The 17,129-nt window shown below is 38.4% G+C and overlaps 2 protein-coding genes across 3 annotated transcripts; both read right to left on the bottom strand.

Moving 5' to 3' along the window:
• Window positions 1-166: 166 nt before the first annotated feature.
• Window positions 167-10,651, bottom strand: pabpc1l (poly(A) binding protein, cytoplasmic 1-like). Of its 2 annotated transcripts, XM_071476547.1 has the most exons (17): window positions 10,491-10,651; window positions 9,094-9,298; window positions 8,681-8,874; window positions 8,102-8,217; window positions 7,814-7,903; window positions 7,279-7,418; window positions 7,045-7,139; window positions 6,536-6,673; window positions 5,183-5,278; window positions 4,485-4,745; window positions 3,330-3,417; window positions 3,031-3,150; window positions 2,798-2,934; window positions 1,952-2,060; window positions 1,717-1,847; window positions 727-802; window positions 167-340 (listed from the first exon to the last, which is right to left on the bottom strand). In XM_071476547.1, exons 2-16 carry the CDS (start codon window positions 9,284-9,286, stop codon window positions 740-742), a joined length of 1,971 nt encoding a protein of 656 aa, XP_071332648.1. In that variant the 5' UTR covers window positions 9,287-9,298; window positions 10,491-10,651; the 3' UTR covers window positions 167-340; window positions 727-739. The 2 variants fall into 2 exon arrangements, with proteins under 2 accessions (XP_071332648.1, XP_071332649.1); XM_071476548.1 differs by lacking the exon at window positions 7,814-7,903.
• Window positions 10,652-10,801: 150 nt separating this feature from the next.
• LOC139620736 (14-3-3 protein beta/alpha-1-like) lies at window positions 10,802-15,704 on the bottom strand. Its single transcript, XM_071476552.1, has 6 exons — window positions 15,545-15,704; window positions 14,105-14,406; window positions 13,869-13,992; window positions 13,071-13,234; window positions 12,739-12,834; window positions 10,802-12,644 (listed from the first exon to the last, which is right to left on the bottom strand). Exons 2-6 carry the CDS (start codon window positions 14,396-14,398, stop codon window positions 12,588-12,590), a joined length of 735 nt encoding a protein of 244 aa, XP_071332653.1. The 5' UTR covers window positions 14,399-14,406; window positions 15,545-15,704; the 3' UTR covers window positions 10,802-12,587.
• Between the last annotated feature and the right edge of the window lie 1,425 nt (window positions 15,705-17,129).

Genomic DNA, 17,129 nt, shown 5'->3' with positions numbered 1-17,129 from the left:
ATGTGAGTCAAATTACTGACAGTAATAAATGGTTGTAGTGATAATTAAAATGTAAATGGTAAAACTAACCATCTGGCATTTCTACCATGGTATAGCATGAAACCGATAACTGTTTCATCTCCATGCAGCGTTCACCTTTTGTGTTAAACAAATGACACAAGACAGGTTTAATGCATATACTGTAAACTTTATCTTTTAACACTTCTAACAAAAGATATAACAAAATTGCTTTAACTTCATAAATCTCTCTACCCTCAATTTAATCCATATAGAACATTTCTCTTTTCTCAAAATTTTACTGTGTAAATATTTTTTTCCTCCTGCAGAAAGTCCTTCACATCTGGAAAAAAATGACATGATTTACATTTAATGTCTGAAACTCTGAAGCACAGCTCTGTTTGACAAACTGAATTGACCTGACAGAGTAAAAAACAACAACTGTTTCATTAAACCAAATAAGCAGACACTGTAAGTTGATGCAGAAATTTGCAAAACCACCAGGGACTGGGTAGCACAGCACATGGGCCTTCCACACGAATCAACACCGGCCTAATTTGGTCAAAATTATCGAAACCGCTAATGATAAAACGGATACTTCCAACTTGAAATTATAGCAACTCTAAGCCTTGAATATTGAATGTGTTGTAAACAGCAAGGTGCTGCAATGATCCATCCACTGCTGAAAAGTTTCTGAACATAGGTTGAGCACATAACGTTGCTGCTGACCTGAAAAAGCTCTTCACTTCTTTGGAGAGCATTCCTTCGCCTGGTGGGCCTGCAGGACAGCAATCGCCTCGTCCACCTGCCCAAAGGAGAGGAAAAAGGTCGATGGTGACAAGTTTATAAAGGGTGATGCTATGAGTTATATTCTGCTAGACTATTTCTTTACCAGGCCGGTGAGGGTGGTATTCTCTTAGCAATTAGCCAAGTTTCAAACACTTTAAACAGTTCTCATTTTGTTAGTATGTTCCTGCCTTTCCCCAATTACATAAACCATGACAATTATATCAATAATTAATAATCGAGAAATATCTTCAGGCGGAACGCTGCAATATCATCTGCATTTTTTTAAACTTTTGGTAAATTTTTGAGACTGTGTCAAAGAGTCTTCACTTTCTCCACGTCAACTGAACAAGCTCAATCCAAAGCTGAAAACAGGATACAGTTAAAATTATTTTTAAGTTGACTGATTTCTTTTTTTTGGCAATTTTCAAGGTCAAGCAAAACTTGAGCTTTACACTCAACTCCGCATTAACTGCAGTGATAGCTAGTGGTGGTGAGATAATTAGCTTAAACTGAAAATTGTGCAAACTAATGCATAGCAGCTGTTTTGAATTTCTGAATATGTTGGTGACTGACACAAACTAAAAAAAAAAAAAAAAAAAAAAAATCTTTTTAATCTATGGAAATGTCCTTATTCAAAAAAAGGTTATCTTAAGTAGATGTTGTTTGAGGGGCAAACAGCAGTGGGGGTGTTCAGTTGTCAGTGAGTAACAGATTATTTAGATGATGTGTTTTATAAAAATTATCTCATGAACAACATATCATGGTCAGTAAATAACTGACCTGATGTGCACAAAATTATTTTTAACCACACAATGACAAAAAGATATGAAGACTAATTCCTCCCTTTGGGTGGCTTATGATTGACAGCTACGACTGTTACTGTGCGACAGCACGGCATTAACCAGCTGGCTGAAATGACCATAATTAAACCTTGGAGAGCAGAGACTCAGGCGACTCTAGCATGTGCAGCAGCTCTGAGTTGTCGATCTCGAGGAGCATCCCAGTGATTTTTCCAGCCAAGTTTGGGTGATGGGCGTGGATCAGTGGGTACAATCGCTCACCTGCATGTCACAGCAGAGACTGAGGTCAGCAACCTAAATAGTAAAGTGGCTTCAATCGACATTTAAAAAAAAAAAAAAAAAAAAAAAATTAAATGATGCCACACCCAGAAGCTGTTTCTGATCCATGAGTGGAGCTGCAGCCAGCATTGAGGCGGTAAGAGGCTCTTGGCTTTGGATGTGCGCTGGTGGCTCCATCACTGGGGCAGGAACAACCTGAACACATCAAGTAAGGACACCAGTAATAATTTACTGTGACATCAATTTAACTCACAAGCTCACGGTATATAAAAATGATATTTCTTAGACTTTTGAGTTTTAACTCAAAATTATTTTTGTCAAAATGATTGTACATGGAGCCAACTGAATGTTGTAATGTGAACGTGAATGCCGATGTTTGAATTTTTTTCCTCATTTTCAATCTAATATTCAGGCACAAGGCTGAACACATCAACATTCATACTGTGGTTTTTCCATTAGCGGCTTCCTAAAAAAAAGAGCGACTACAAAGGTGAGTCATGCTGAAAGTTGTTACAGAAAGTCTCTTGCTACATCTGTAGTGCTTCCAATCAATAGCAACCAACAACAAGAAGTCACTGTAGCAAAACAAGCTAGAATAACTTCATTTTCTATCACATCACATTATTTACTCATATCTAATGTTGTTGGCATAACACTTCATTGCCTGTTACTCTTGAGAAGTGTACTAGCCCTTTCCAAGTTTCAGGTCAGGTTTGTTGACTGTACTCCATATGACCACTTGTACACTTCACTCTGAACGGGTCAGGTATTAGTGAACATTAGTTTTGTCAGTTGGCTGCAGTTACACTGTTTGTGTGGTGCAACCCATTTTAATTTAGTCATGTGTAAAACATGACTTGAACTTAATCCCCATCTGGTTTCAGTTATTTTTAGTCCTGGGTGTATATTAGAATTAGAAAACAGTATAGTACCTGTAGTCTTGTCATAGGTGCAGGTACAGTAACGACATGCTGAGGGTTCCTCACTGCAGACGAGTACTTATACTGGCTGCTTCTGGTCACACCAGGCATGTCTGTACGTCCTCCTACAGTCTGGGTCCCAATGTTATCTAAACAAAGTCATTACTTATGTCACAAACTACCAGCCACATACATGGCACATTTCAGAAGAATGGAGCTTGTGCTGTTGTGCTGCAGGTACTCACTTGTCTTCTGTGTAGAGCTGACAATATGTGGAGCCTGGGTGGACGCCTGTCTAACTGTAGCGATTGCCGTCGATCCACGTCGGGGAACAGAATTGCCAACAAAATGGGTTGAGTAGGGGCCTAAAGAAAAATATGGAGACCACATTTATACAGTATGTACTGCAGATAGACATACATATATGTATGTGTGTGTGTGTGTGTGTGTGTGTGTGTGTGTGTGTGTGTGTGTGTGTGTGTGTGTGTGTGTGTGTGTGTGTGTGTGTGTGTGTGTGTGTGTGTGTACGTCTCTGTCCATTTACCCTGTGGTCTCGGGGGCTGTCCTGTCCAGCGAGGTGCTGGCCTCATGTTGCTGACAGCATTGTGGTTGTAGAAAGAGCGAGTGGGAGGCTACAAGAAAAGTATCTGTTTAAAAAGCATGGCATCGAGTTGCAGGTCAACCTCTACATCATAATGAATACTTATGTGTCTGTACAGAGCGAGAAGTAAATTTAAACAACACAACTGCATACAAAGTGAAAAGATGCTAATTTGGCCGTAAAGGCGCGAATTGACATGAACATGTGTCCCGTCGAACTGAAAATATTTTAACTTGAGTGAGAAAATGTGTGTGTAACCTAGAGCTTTATGAATCTGTTACATAAAACATACAGAGACAAGAGGAAAAACAAGAGAGACTGAAGGGAAATAACAGAAGAAAGAGAGGGAATGTAAAAGATATTGTGTAGAATTCATACACTGCACGTCAATCAACCAGGGTCCCAAATGAACGTCTGCCAAGAACCAAAGTCCAGTTCAAAGGCGTCGTTCCATCAGCGATCACCCACTGAATAACTGGTTTTTAAGAGCTGGGTTTTGAAGCCACATTTGGTTTGTTTGAATTTTTTTTTTTTTTTTTTTTTTTAAATATTCTCTAACACTTTTTTTACTGGTGTGTAATTTCCAAACAATTTCTTCTCCGTTTCCTGTAAAATAGGTTTGGTACCAATTAAAGGAAAAACAGACAAGGTTATTTTAGTTAGTGTGTTGAGTTTATTATTGACTTCCAGATGAATTTCTATGACTGACATTTCTCTATTTAAACCGCAGTGAATATTTAACTTTATTCCAACTTCATGCCTCATATATGCTGAACTGTATGTTTGTAGAGACACTTCACATGTTGAGTATGATGCTGAATATGATTCTGATGATTGTGCTAGGTTATTATTTAGAAATAACTCTAAGTGGATAATCTGATTACTCTTTTTGACCTATAATTGGTACCAAATGATGTCGTTCTTTCCAGGAAACTTCTTGGGAGACGCAGACATTTGCAAACGTCGAAGGAGGTGCAGATCAATAAGCTAGACATTCAGCTGACCTATTTTTCCAAACACTGATCAGGAATGGCAGCACAATCAACAGCTCATTAAAATTGCACTCCCTCTCCTGTGTCACTGTTCAAACGTCCGTACCTGTGGTACAGTCATGTAGTATCCGGCCTGCTGGTACGAGTCGATGATTGGACTTGTCATGGTCCTCAGGGTAGCAAGTCTCTGCATGTACTTGTTGGTAAGGATAGCTTTCCGCTCCTCCCTCCGCTGAGCCAGAGCCACATACAGCGGCTTGGTTGCAATAATTCTCCCGTTCATTTCTGTTACTGCTTTTGTTGCTTCCTCCGGTGAAGAGAAACAGACAAAGCCAAAGCCCTTGCTTTGAGAGCCGTCTGTCATCACCTACAGGAAACAAAGAAGCTGACGTTCAGAAATATATTTCAGAATGCAACCAACACGGGACAAATTTTAACTCAAAGTTGTGTGTCCTGCACCGTGTTTACCAGGGGATTTTTCCAAGGCATCACAATCATCACAGGCATCATTTGAGAACTGTACAAACACAGCTTTATTGTTTGATCAGTTGTCAAACACGGAAATGGGCCAGCTCATTTTTTTTTTTTTTTTTTACTTTTTTTTGTGCTATAATAATTCTCTCCACTGTAAAAAAAAAAAAATAAAATAAAATGCACTCTGTACAGAGGGCAAATAACATAACAGCCACTTTTCAAGCATATTGGCAGTTAAGTCTTTTATATTTAAAGGATTTTTTTGTGTTTTATTAGGCAGGATTTTGATTGCTACATGCATCTACTTAAACACACACATTATTACAATACCTTAGCACTGGTGATGGTGCCATAAGGGGCAAACTCCTTCCGGAGTCTCTCATCATCTATGCTATCATCCAAGTTCTTCACATAGAGATTCACCCCCTGGAACCAGAAAGAGTGACAAATGATAAGATCAACCATCCCAGCCATTTTGTTTCTTTGTGAAGCTGATCAACATAAACATGTGGAGCATCAAATCCAAACTTACCAATTGAACATTTAACTTCTGCAGCATCTAATACAACCTACAGAGAGTGGGGGTTAACTGCCTGCTGTAAGAGACTTGCAATCAATTTCAATGAAAGAAAAAAAAAAAAAAAAAAGCTATTACTACTTTACATAAAGTATTCCGTAAAAATGTTTTAAATAAATATTCCATTTAATACCAGAGTTTGCCAGTTGAACAACATCCTTTATGATCCAGTGGTTGACTGGACTAGGATGTCTCTCAAACACAAGCGCCATAGTTATTGTTCAGCCAAGAGATCTGGCTAAACGTTATCTGGATTTCAAACCAGAAAAGCAAACAACAGTTCTTCATGGACTGGATAGTGGCCCCACAACTTTTAATCATCTCACATACAGTACAGATATACATGTAATCTTCCCATTACATCTTGTATAGTCCCTCATGAGTTTGTACATTTGCTCATGTTGTCCTTGAATAAAAGTTCCTCTGCCTAAAAGTCACAACTGCAGCAATTCTACCCTGCTGTGGGGGGAAAAAAAAAAAAACACACACACACACACACACACACACACACACACCACAGTCTTTTCCAAATGTATCAACCAATCACTGACATCAATACTTATAACAGCATTTTAAAAGAAGTCCTGCAGTGCATAAGTTAATAATTATTAATCAATGCTGTGTCGGTCTCATGCGTGTTTTACTAGTTCCAGATGTATTTCTGAGAGAAAAATCCATGCTTGCTGGTTGGGATGGCATAATTGCAATTTCTGACCAGTTCATAGGCAAGCCACAGAGTTCATTTTGGGCCCCATCACTACATGCCATCTTACAGGATCTTTGTCGTTTTAAAACTCTGACCCATACTTTATCTCACTTCAGCTGACTGGCTGATGTTTTAGGAACCCCCACACCATTACGGTGACTCTCAAAAGACCTATTTTTTACCCAGTGCATAGTCAACTGAGCTTACCTTGTGTATGTACAAAAAACATCTATATAAACAATATAGGTGAGGTCTCCATTGGGAACACTACTGAACCTTTAATTTCTTTCCAACCATTTTATATACCAACTCTAAAAAGGTAAATGCAAGACCACCAACAATGAAAGTCATCAAGATGTTTTGAAATGACAATGAGCATATGCATGCAACGCAGCAGTACCTGATAGCGCTGAATGCGGTCCTGTTTGATCTGGTCAAACTTGCGTTTAAGCTCTCCCTGACGTTCCAGACGCTTCTGAGCCCGGCCTACATAGATGATTTTCCCATTGATCTCCTTTCCATTCATTTCATCAACTGCCTAGGAAAACAAGAGGAGCATCAACATGTTGCCGCCGCTTCTCCTATAATTCAAGGTAGTTAACACATTTTAGAACAAAACTTAAAACTGAATTAAGTGGATTTTTTCCACATCAACAGTGAATCAAATCACTCCTTGTTCCTTTTAACAAGCCCATTTAAAATACAGACCTAACTGAGTTCTTCATAGCTTTTGACCTCTTTGACCTCCACGTGTTGATGTTATTATTTACTGTGCCTGCCTCCCCCTTCGAGTTTGATGTCACACTAGGATGCTTGTAGGGTTATTATACTGCCCTCATCAGCCCCAGAAGAATCACATCTCCAGTAACTACGACATCTGAGTGGACGTATAAACTTGGCACACACTACCTTCTGAGCATCCTCGTGGTTAGCATAGTTTACAAAGCCAAATCCTCGTGAATGCCCCCTCTCGTCCTTCATCACCCGCACACTGAGAGTCCTCCCTGAGAGCACAAATCAGACTATAACCACAGTGAAATGAACGTAAATTCTCTACTTTTCCAGCAGTTGTGGCAATTAATCGAAAGGAATGACGCTGAGCAGGAAAAAAATAAATAAAATTAACAAATTGTGATTTCTTACCAAATGCAGAAAAGACTTCCTTGAGTTTCTCATCACTGTAGTCTTCACCAAAGTTTTTGATGTAGACGTTGGTGAACTTCATAGCCTTGGTGCCAAACTCCAAATCCCTTTCCTTGCGAGACTTAAAGTGGCCAACGAAACTGCAGAGAGAATAAAACCCACAAACAGAACAATAATGAAGGGATAAAAGAAAGTCAGTTAGTTAACAGAAAACTTTAATGTACGGGAATGTGTCATGGGCTTCAGGACACAGCATCAGAAACATCGCTGGACAATCGCTGAGGACACACATCAAGAAGACAGCATTGAGAAACAGTACAATTAAGATATAACAGTTACAATAAATACAAATTGTTGGCACAAGATAACATTTAAGGACAACTTCCATCATGAATCAAATAAAAAAAATTACACTGTATCCATATATTCCTGATGATCTTGGTTTAAGCAATGCTTAATTGCCTGTGTAGTCCTAAAATTGCAATACACACAAAAGACAGCAAATCCTAAATATAGATCCTACCAATTCACTGACCTACGTGGGGACAACTGACTTTTTTCCCCCAGGATATGGGCGTCTGGGCTGACAATGCCAGATTCCAACTGACATCTACCTGTCTTCTGACTGAGCAAAAAAACATACAGAAAAAGTCTGAGACATCTGCAACAGAGTCATCAGCATTTATTAACAGTTTATGAAGTATACATACATATATATTCTACACTACTCTTTGCCTCAACTTACTTTTTTATTTTTAGATCAGATTTGCCATTTTTTGAAAAACTAAAAAACAAGTCAAATCAAAGTATTTAGTTCACTCACACTTTCCTATCATTCAGCAGCATCCCATTCATGGTTTCAATGGCCCGGTTTGCTGCCTCCTGAGTCTCAAAGTGAACAAAGCCATAGCCTCTGGAGCCTTTGTCATCACAAACAACCTGCAAAGATGAAGACTTTAAATCGCACAGAGCTTTATCTGGAAAAAGCCACTTTCATTTGAGTTATAAATATTTAGTCTTTCATAGGGCGAAGTGACAATTCTGTGGTATCGATTTTTGATCTTCAGTGAACATCAGAATGATATGATCATCATGTTGTATTGTTGTACAAAATGATGATGTCCAAATTAAAATATTCCAAGCAAGGTACAATTAAAAATGTAATCAGTTACAGATATTGGTTTTTAACATCTGGATATATTTATCAGTACAATATTTATATCAATATTACACCAATTAAAGCTATATTGCCCAGTCCCACTCTGGTACACAAATTTTATCCTCATAATATTAAACCTCAGTATCAGCGTAATACTCTGCAACTAAAACAATACTGCAACAAGAGCTTATTGCACATTGTACAAAAAAACAAGCAGCTGTTTAGATGACCTGGGCCACTTACCTTGCACGACAAGATATTGCCAAAGGCTGAGAAGGTATCATAAAGTGCCTTGTTGTCAATAGAGTCATCCATGTTCTTGATAAAGATGTTACCCACACCAGACTTCCTGAGTCCTGGGTCACGCTGTGACCACATTATTCGGATTGGCCGACCCTTGATAACGTCGTAGTTCATTGTATCCAATGCACACTCGGCTGAAACAAAATTTAATAAACATTTTATTGGCAAGAACCCAGCTTAATAAATACATAAATATATACATATTTACTGTACTATGTTTTCCTGATATTTGTCACAATGCACGACTACTCCAAAGAAGATTGGACTTCTGCTTCACATGAAGATAAAAATTAAACTGCCCAGGGAAATCACTGAAGTGATTTATGTGGATTTGGCCAAAATTGCTACTTTACCATCAGCTGGTTGCTGGAAGTTTATGTACGCATATCCCAGAGATCTGCGGGTGATGATGTCACGGCATACACGGATTGACATGATGGGTCCAGCAGGAGAAAATTTCTGATAGAGCATGGCCTCTGTTACATCAGGGTGCAGGTCCCCGACATACAAAGAGGCAAGGGGATATGCTGGTCCACTGCTGTTCATCTTGGGTAACAGCTAGTTCAAGAGATAAGAAAAGCAGTATGAGTATTACATTGTGTTTTTCTGTTCATATTATTTTATTATTTTTTTTTGATGGAAGTGTTGATTTGGTTCCCTAGTTGTTTGAGAGGCCACAGTAAAATTAGAAATGATCAAAGAATAATTTAGAAAACAAAACGTGTTTACAGTGGTGAAGCTGGGACTTGAGAATTTGCGGCATTTCCTTAAAAATGATCTGGGCAAGAGTCTAGATAGACCCCAAACAGGTGGCATTCAATATTTTTTCATATTCTTATATTTTGTCCTCAGTGAGGGTAGACAAAATATTTAAAAACGGCCCTTAATATAATTCAAGACAGTTAAACAGTGCCACAAACTACATCCTCTAAAATGACTGCATAGTTGAATCAGCACCTCTCTAAGACGAATTTAACAGAATTGAACATTTTCAACTCTCAAGAAGGAAGGATTTATTGCAGGGCTAGTGAGTTTGTCAGCATTAGATGTCTTAGTCTTCTTTCCTAATGACCTGTTGGCTTTGCACATATATATTTTTTTAAACTGCAGAAGAATGGTGTCACTGTAACTCTTGAGTTTGTTAAATTGGCAGATCTTTGAATACAATACACTATCATACAGCTTAAATTCATTAATCGATTCATTTGATTGAAAGGATTAGGAGAGAGAAAATCCTAGTCTGATTCAAGTGATCCGTTGAATCAGCACCTCTATAAACATCACCACACTTTACAAACCTGCATTTAATTAACAAGTAGATTTCAGTAAAAGTTTCTGGTCAAAAAACAAACAAAAAAAAAAAAAAAACTATACTTAAACTTGCAAAATTTGGATTAGACTGCTTCAAACACGTTTTCACTAGCACAGACCACAAAAATATTTTTTCCCCCTCATCCAGATCACAACAGCAAGTTAAAGCTGGTGCAGCAATCTAAAAATGCATAAAGTTCACATTTGTTTCAGCACCTAGTTAATTATACAAGGCTTCAATTAAGAACACGCCCGAACAAGTTAATGCAAAGTTTAAAAAAATATGATTTGTCTTGCTACGAAAACAGTAAAGAGCGCTAGCTAAAGTTGGCTACAATTATATGAGTACTGCACATCAAAAATAGATCTTTTCCACAGGTGAAAGAGCTAAATGTCAGATACCAAAACCGATCAAAGCCGACTAGACTAGATTACTTACAGCTTTTCAAATAACCGAAGCGTCGACTTTTGATGTTTGACTCTCTTTGCCGCAGGTTTACTTTCCAGTCGGGAGATTGTTTTCGTTTAATTATGACCGTGGAACACCTGCAGCCCCTCCTCCGCGCATCGTCATTTCAATTAAGCTGCGAGAGGACAGAGCTTAAATTACGTGACACTCCGCGATGAAAACTAGTTCTTGCACGACGAAGCCTAACCTCCAATTTCTTTCGCTTTTTTATGTTATTTTATGCTATATTCATGAATTTAAATGTAAATGTCGTGAACAAAAATGAAGACGTAATTTGCCTGTTTATCTTAAACGAAACTTTATTTCACTGAATGGTCTTTGACACTTTCCTATTTCTTACATGTATAGTGAAACTAGAATGGTTTTAAAGATACATAAACACAAAGCTAGAATTACACCAACCATTGTTTATCTCCATTTCGTCATTGCTTTTTAGAGCTAATCTAAATTTTCACAACCACGTGTGTGCACTGGGTAATAGACTGTTACAGAAGCAAATTTTAGCCATAAGACTTGTCAGTAAAAACAAAGCAAGTAGATACCTGATATACAGACAGGCTTCGTTCCACATTCACTAACTGCATTTTCATCAAGCATAATAATAAACTGACATGATTTTTTTTTTTTTCAACAGAAGTTATTTCAATTCATTGGAGCATTGTCAGAGTAAACAGACTGTCAGCTATAATGTGGAATGGTGTCTTCAACTACAGTATGTGGAATGTAGTGGTGATATATGGTATTGTGACACTGAGCTTCTTTCCAAATTGCACCTTCAACATAGACCTGATTTTTGAGACGATCATTCACACCAGCTATCTTTAACAGCAGAGTGATGCACCTGGGTAAAAAAAAAAAAAAAAGAGGTTGAAATTTACCAGTCGTAAGGTCGTCTGGTCTAACTTGTTTACTTAGAGATTTCTAAAAACAACAAGCAGATGCTTCCACTTAAACGAAAATAGAGGCTGCAAGAGAAAGCCAGGCACAATTTTTTTTTTTTTTTTTTTTGGAGAAAACAACCGCTTTAAGAGGAATATTTTGCAAGCAGGGTTGATACAGTGTGGTAAGACATTTTCAATTAACATCAATAAAAGGTTACTTTAGGTTTTACATACAGATGATAGTCAATCTTGCAAAATACATGGAACCACATTTACGCACATACAATTTTCATTGTACTGAGATCAAGCAGCACCTGAACAGTGAGTAAAACTACAATGACAATCCATACTTAGTTCAAAAAAAAAAAAAAAAAAAAAAAGAAAAAAAAACCAAAAACAAAGAAGGAGCACTGCCTTTCCAAAAGCCTAATAATGTGGAATGTCTTATGTCTGAACAAATCTAACATGACAATTTAAGGGGTCCCTTAGAACTTTTAAACTGTGAATTTGTGAACATGATCAAGGAGCATTACACCAAGATGTCAGTGTCACAATACAGCCTGCCTCCTTTCTGTATGAGCCCACAGCAGAATTGCAGTTAGTTGAATACAGGATTGTACGTGTGTCTGGAAATGCAAACACAAAACTGTTTTGGGGTTGTGAAGCAAATGGAACGCCTACCATCACAGTGTTTGGTGGAAATCAACTGCCAGTTTAATTACCATACAATAAAACCTGTAAATATCATGAGGAATCACAAATAAGAAAAGTAACAAAAAAAGGGATGAGAAATGCACAACAAACTAGCTGGGACAAAGGAATTTGGAAGGACGATTAGAATTCACAACACCCCCCTCCCCCCCAGACCATACGCACAATCTTTCATATCCATTCACACTTGCTCATTCACTACATACAGACAGACACACACACAAAGCTGACAAAAACAACAGCAACATGGACTCACTAATCAATACAACATGTTTCCACAAAGTGACTGAATCTGCTAACAACTGAAAATTACCCTGTCACCTCACAGTGAACTGAGAGGGGTAAACTAGTTGGTCAGGAGCAATTCAGGCTGCTTGTCATACAGAAGTGGGAGGGGCCGATGGAGTGGAGGGGGATGTATATAAGCTGTCTGTGTTTAAGATAAGAGTGTAGGTGGATTAACAGTGCAATTCCATTAGTTTTCCCCGTCTCCGGTCTCTCCCTCATCTGCCTGGTTTTCCGATGTCCACAGCTGGGAATAGATACAGGACAGAGTTATGATTTGCTGTCAGTAATAAACACATCAGGATTAATCAGACGTAAAACAGTTTGGGGTTAAAACTCACAGTCAGGTTGTCCCTTAGTAGTTGCATGATCAGGGTGCTGTCTTTGTAAGAATCCTCGTTCAAAGTGTCAAGTTCAGCGATGGCTTCATCAAATGCCTGAAATTCAAAGATTAAACTTGTTATTTAAATTTGTAGAACAGCTAATCAAGGTCTGGCAGCAACTTTAACAAAACTGTAAATTTCTTTGAATTGCTGAAAAATAAATACTCAAAAATAACAAATAGTGATTAAATGTTTCTTGCAAATTGTTATGCATACTGTCTTCAAATCTTTACAAATATGATTAACCTGAAAAATGTTTCAAAACTAAGTGTTCAGGCTTCAGTTCATACCGTCTTAGCCAGGCTGCAGGCCCTGTCCGGGTTGTTGAGGATTTCATAGTAGAAGACTGAGAAGTTGAGGGCCAGGCCAAGCCTAATAGGGTGTGTTGGCTGCATCTCTCCCTTGCTAATGTCAAAAGCTTGCTGGTACGCCTGCTGGGAATTCTCCACTGTATCTTTAGACAGAAAAGATTTAAAAAAATAAAAATAAAAAAAAAGAACCTCACTGTTATTCACAATACATTTTAGAGGCGGAATAATTTATTATTTTTTGACACTTGGGGGCAAAGAACAAGATATGATATTGTCTTGTAACTGAAGTGGCAGACAGCTGTCTACAACTTATCAAACAGTCCCAGAGCAACACTAGCAGTAATTTGGAGCCATGTTTGTGTCATCTGGTAAATTTAAGTCAAATGTTCACTCTTTTAGCTCCATTTTAGTCTCCACCCAGCACTGAAGGAAATATCTGGCTCTTTAGGTACTAAATGCTTCACTAGTGTTTACCTAGGGAAAACCTTATCTGCCATTTGGTGATGACCAGGAAGCCTGTCATCTGAATAGTCTGTACAACAGTTTTTTTTTTTCTAAAAACAGCTGCCTGGAAACAACACTGGTGAGAGGTGTGAATGCACAGGGGCTGAAAAATGCTCAACGGAGCTGAGAGGAACTGTAGAATTGAGTGATAATTCTCTATAGGATCATCACTACAAGAAATTTCACATTACACCATATTTTAATGCATTGTTTAAAAACAATACTGATAATCTAAGTGCAGAAAACTATAATGTAATTTATGTCCTTACTTACCCTTTTTAGTATCCCCAGATGCAACCTCAGACAGGTATCTATAATAGTCCCCTTTCATTTTCAGGTAAAACACCTTGCTTTCAGCAGCAGATGCATTGGCAATGAGAAAGTTGTCCAGTAGGCCCTGAAACAATAAGTTGAGTTTTTCAGTTTTGTGTTAGTCAGGCCTAAGCACTGTCATCACAAGCATATGAATTATTGTTTTTAAGCACCAAAAAAAAATTAAAAACTCTTACAAGCACATCATGGCAGATTTCCTGCAGCTCAGATTCAATCTTCTCTCGGTATTCACGTGCCATCTGCTGTTTTTTGTCATTACCCTCAGTCTTCTGCTCAATGCTGGAGATGACACGCCAGGATGAGCGGCGTGCTCCTACCACATTCTTGTAGGCAACAGAGAGAAGGTTGCGCTCCTCGTTTGACAGCTCAGCACCTTGCTCTGTCACTGACTTCATGGCTGCGGCCATGTCATCATAGCGCTCAGCCTGCTCAGCGAGCTTGGCCTTCTGTACCAGGTCGTTCTTATCCATTTTCTAGACTAAGAAAAAGAAAGCACAGTATTAGAAGTAGATATGTGTAGTTAATCAAAAGACAAGGAAGAATGTTTCACAATGGTCCTAACATTGTCCAAATACTAGAGTGCTCTGAACTCTGTGTTATGAACTGATTTTATTTTACTTTGACAGACCAGGTCTTTTAAGCAAGGAAACCGCCAGATTCAATGGAAACTGAGGATAAGCATAGCGAACTGGGCCCCTTGGCAAGTGGGTCAACCATACACATCACTTGCTAAGGTTAGCTGGTAGCTAGATAGGTTTCTCCAATCCTATCTCGCCCTTGTCTTTCGTGACCTAATTTGATCTGAATAAAGTTGAATCCAATCCGTCGAAAAGTATTAGCAACTGTTATAATGTGAAATTGAATACTGGTTTGCTTAACGTTGTTTCTACCGACACTTGCTGCACCTGACGAAACCTTCCCGGGTCAGATTTTAATGCCCTCCCATGATATTGCTAGCTATGCTAACGGGTTGATACATTTCGCTTACTGGCGTTAGCTTGTTAAATGAAACTGATGTGATTTAATATTAGTTTTATTCCTATTATATGTTGTCGATTTAACTGGATCAGATAACGTTACTGGAGCTAATCTGACGCATTCATGATAACGCAAACTGGAGTGGAGAGGCTAACAGCTAGCTAGTCACCGTCGTCTAATGTAGCGTTACCGCTATCTAACGGTAACGCTCGTTAGCTAGGCCAGCAAAAGCAACGACTGACTTTTCATTTAAAAACCACGGTTGGGGTGTTGGCAATCAGCATTTGCCGTTTTTAACAATCAACAGAAAAGAATATATGGCACTGCAATGTATTACTTTCGCGTTTAATTCATTTTCAGCAGCTGTGCCGCGGCCCGCCCAGGCTGCCGAGCCTGTCAGAACAAAGTGTCACGGAATCCGACCGTCGATTAGCTCACTGGCTAGCAGCTAATGCTAACGTTAGCCGGCGAGCTAACCGACTAGCCTTTCACAAACCCAGCTAGCCTGCTCCATTAGCATGACGGCTTCTCAACGGGATCCAACCGGACACGACGAAACGGCCATTCTAACATTGAGCTACGAATGAAAATCTAGTATTATAAAGCGCTATTCATACGTGCGAGGTTAATATACTCACAATATTGGCGACTTTTAATCCTGCTTTTTTTCTCTCTCTCTCTGGACGATTCAGCCTCCGTCCTCCGTCTCGCTCAGCGTATCGTTCAGGGCAGTACCACTTCCGCTACACTGGCAGTTCTGTTTCCTCTTTTCTCACTGCACATCTGCCTTACGTAATGCAGCCACCGCTCAAATGCAAGGTAACACAATTGATGCACACTTAAAATAGTGCCTCTCGAAAACACGCATATTATGTGCTATTTAATAATAACCTGTTGTAAAAAAGGCTATACCACCACTTTCACAATAGGTTGGTTTATTCGGCTTGATGGTTTTACTTTATTTCCTTTGTCTATTTTTTTTTTCAGTTTTTACTCCCCTTTTTTAAATTTCCTCTTTAAGTTTAATCTTTTTATATCTTATGATTTTGTTTTTAATTTGCTGCCCTGTGTGAATGAGTTCTTGCTTGAAACTTACATATTAAAGGACATTTTTTAAAACAAGGCTGACACAGGTTTATCTTGCTGTGATCATTTCATTCACTGCAAAATCCCTAAAAAGCCTAGTTTTGTGGAAAAAATGATTCAGAAGTTTATCTGAAGTTAACACGAGTCAATATCTTCCAAAGTTTGTATTTTCTTAATACAAATTTCACTAATTTTTTTGCTTTTTTAATGTTCCTCCAATGTAGCTCAGCACAAAAAGACTGTTCGGGGGAAACACTGAGAAGAAATTTTGTACTAAACACACCATATCTTTGGGAGATGCTGACTTGATTTGTGATTGACTAAATCCTCACATTGCTTCAGATAAACTTTGGAATAAATATTTGTCCAGAATGAGGACTGGCTTTTGTCCTCCCCTATCACCTACCTACAAAAACTTCCAGCATTTTAGCTTTACAATTATAGGCCTGCCCACACCATTTAAACTTGTAACATAACTATATAAACAATGTGACACTTATATTGGTCAAGCTGGATAAATACATTTTATATGTGTGGGAAAGCTGCCTTTGCTTTTTATCCTGCACAGCAAGGTTAAAGGTCAAGGTGAGAAGCATTTCTGGAGCTTGCAGAGCTTTGGTGTTTTGCACAAGGACACTTAAGCAGATGCTTGACAATGCAGGAGCTCAAACCTGATTCTCCAGTTGAAAGTTGGTTTCTGTTATATTGGCCTGTAGCACAAGCAGTATATCACAAAACATCTTTAAATTTCGTGACATTTCTAACATGCAGATTCCATATTTTATCTTTAACTAGTTTGATCTAACCAATCATTTTCATTGTTGAGTGATCTGTTTATTAGTTTTTCAATGAAAAGATTCATCTAGTTTATTAATAGTTTATGAAATGTCAGAATATTGTGAAACATTCCCTATCCTAGGTTCCCAGAACCCAAGAGAACATCTTAAAATCGCATGTGCTGTTTGAAGAACACAAAATCCAAAGAACCTCAATTTGTAATAATACAAAACCACAAAAACACATTTCCATTGTCAGTGAATCATCAAGATTGCTGGCAACTCATTTTCTAACAACCCAGTAATTGATTCAATTGCCTTAAGTGGCCAATCTCTGGATGCAGAGAAGCTGCAATGGTCT

The sequence above is a fragment of the Trachinotus anak genome, unplaced genomic scaffold, assembly GCF_046630095.1.
Source record: "Trachinotus anak isolate AG129_WGS33_773 ecotype Australia unplaced genomic scaffold, CSIRO_AGI_Tana_v1 ptg000004l, whole genome shotgun sequence".
NCBI classification, from domain to species: Eukaryota; Metazoa; Chordata; class Actinopteri; order Carangiformes; family Carangidae; genus Trachinotus; species Trachinotus anak.
This window is presented reverse-complemented; position numbering and strand designations above follow the sequence as displayed.

Excerpts from the sequence above, each read along its gene's own strand:
- LOC139620736 (XM_071476552.1), bottom strand. The coding sequence starts at position 14,398 with ATGGATAAGAACGACCTGGTACAGAAGGCCAAGCTCGCTGAGCAGGCT. Across the intron at positions 13,993-14,104 it reads AAATCTGCCATGATGTGCTT|GGCCTACTGGACAACTTTCT; the intron begins GTAAGAGTTTTT and ends TTATTGTTTCAG. Across the intron at positions 12,645-12,738 it reads TACTAAGGGACAACCTGACT|CTGTGGACATCGGAAAACCA; the intron begins GTGAGTTTTAAC and ends ATCTATTCCCAG.
- pabpc1l (XM_071476547.1), bottom strand. The coding sequence starts at position 9,286 with ATGAACAGCAGTGGACCAGCATATCCCCTTGCCTCTTTGTATGTCGGG. Across the intron at positions 7,904-8,101 it reads CTGCTGAATGATAGGAAAGT|TCAGAAGACAGGTAGATGTC; the intron begins GTGAGTGAACTA and ends TTTTTTGCTCAG. Across the intron at positions 2,061-2,797 it reads CACCTATGACAAGACTACAG|GTTGTTCCTGCCCCAGTGAT; the intron begins GTACTATACTGT and ends TGATGTGTTCAG.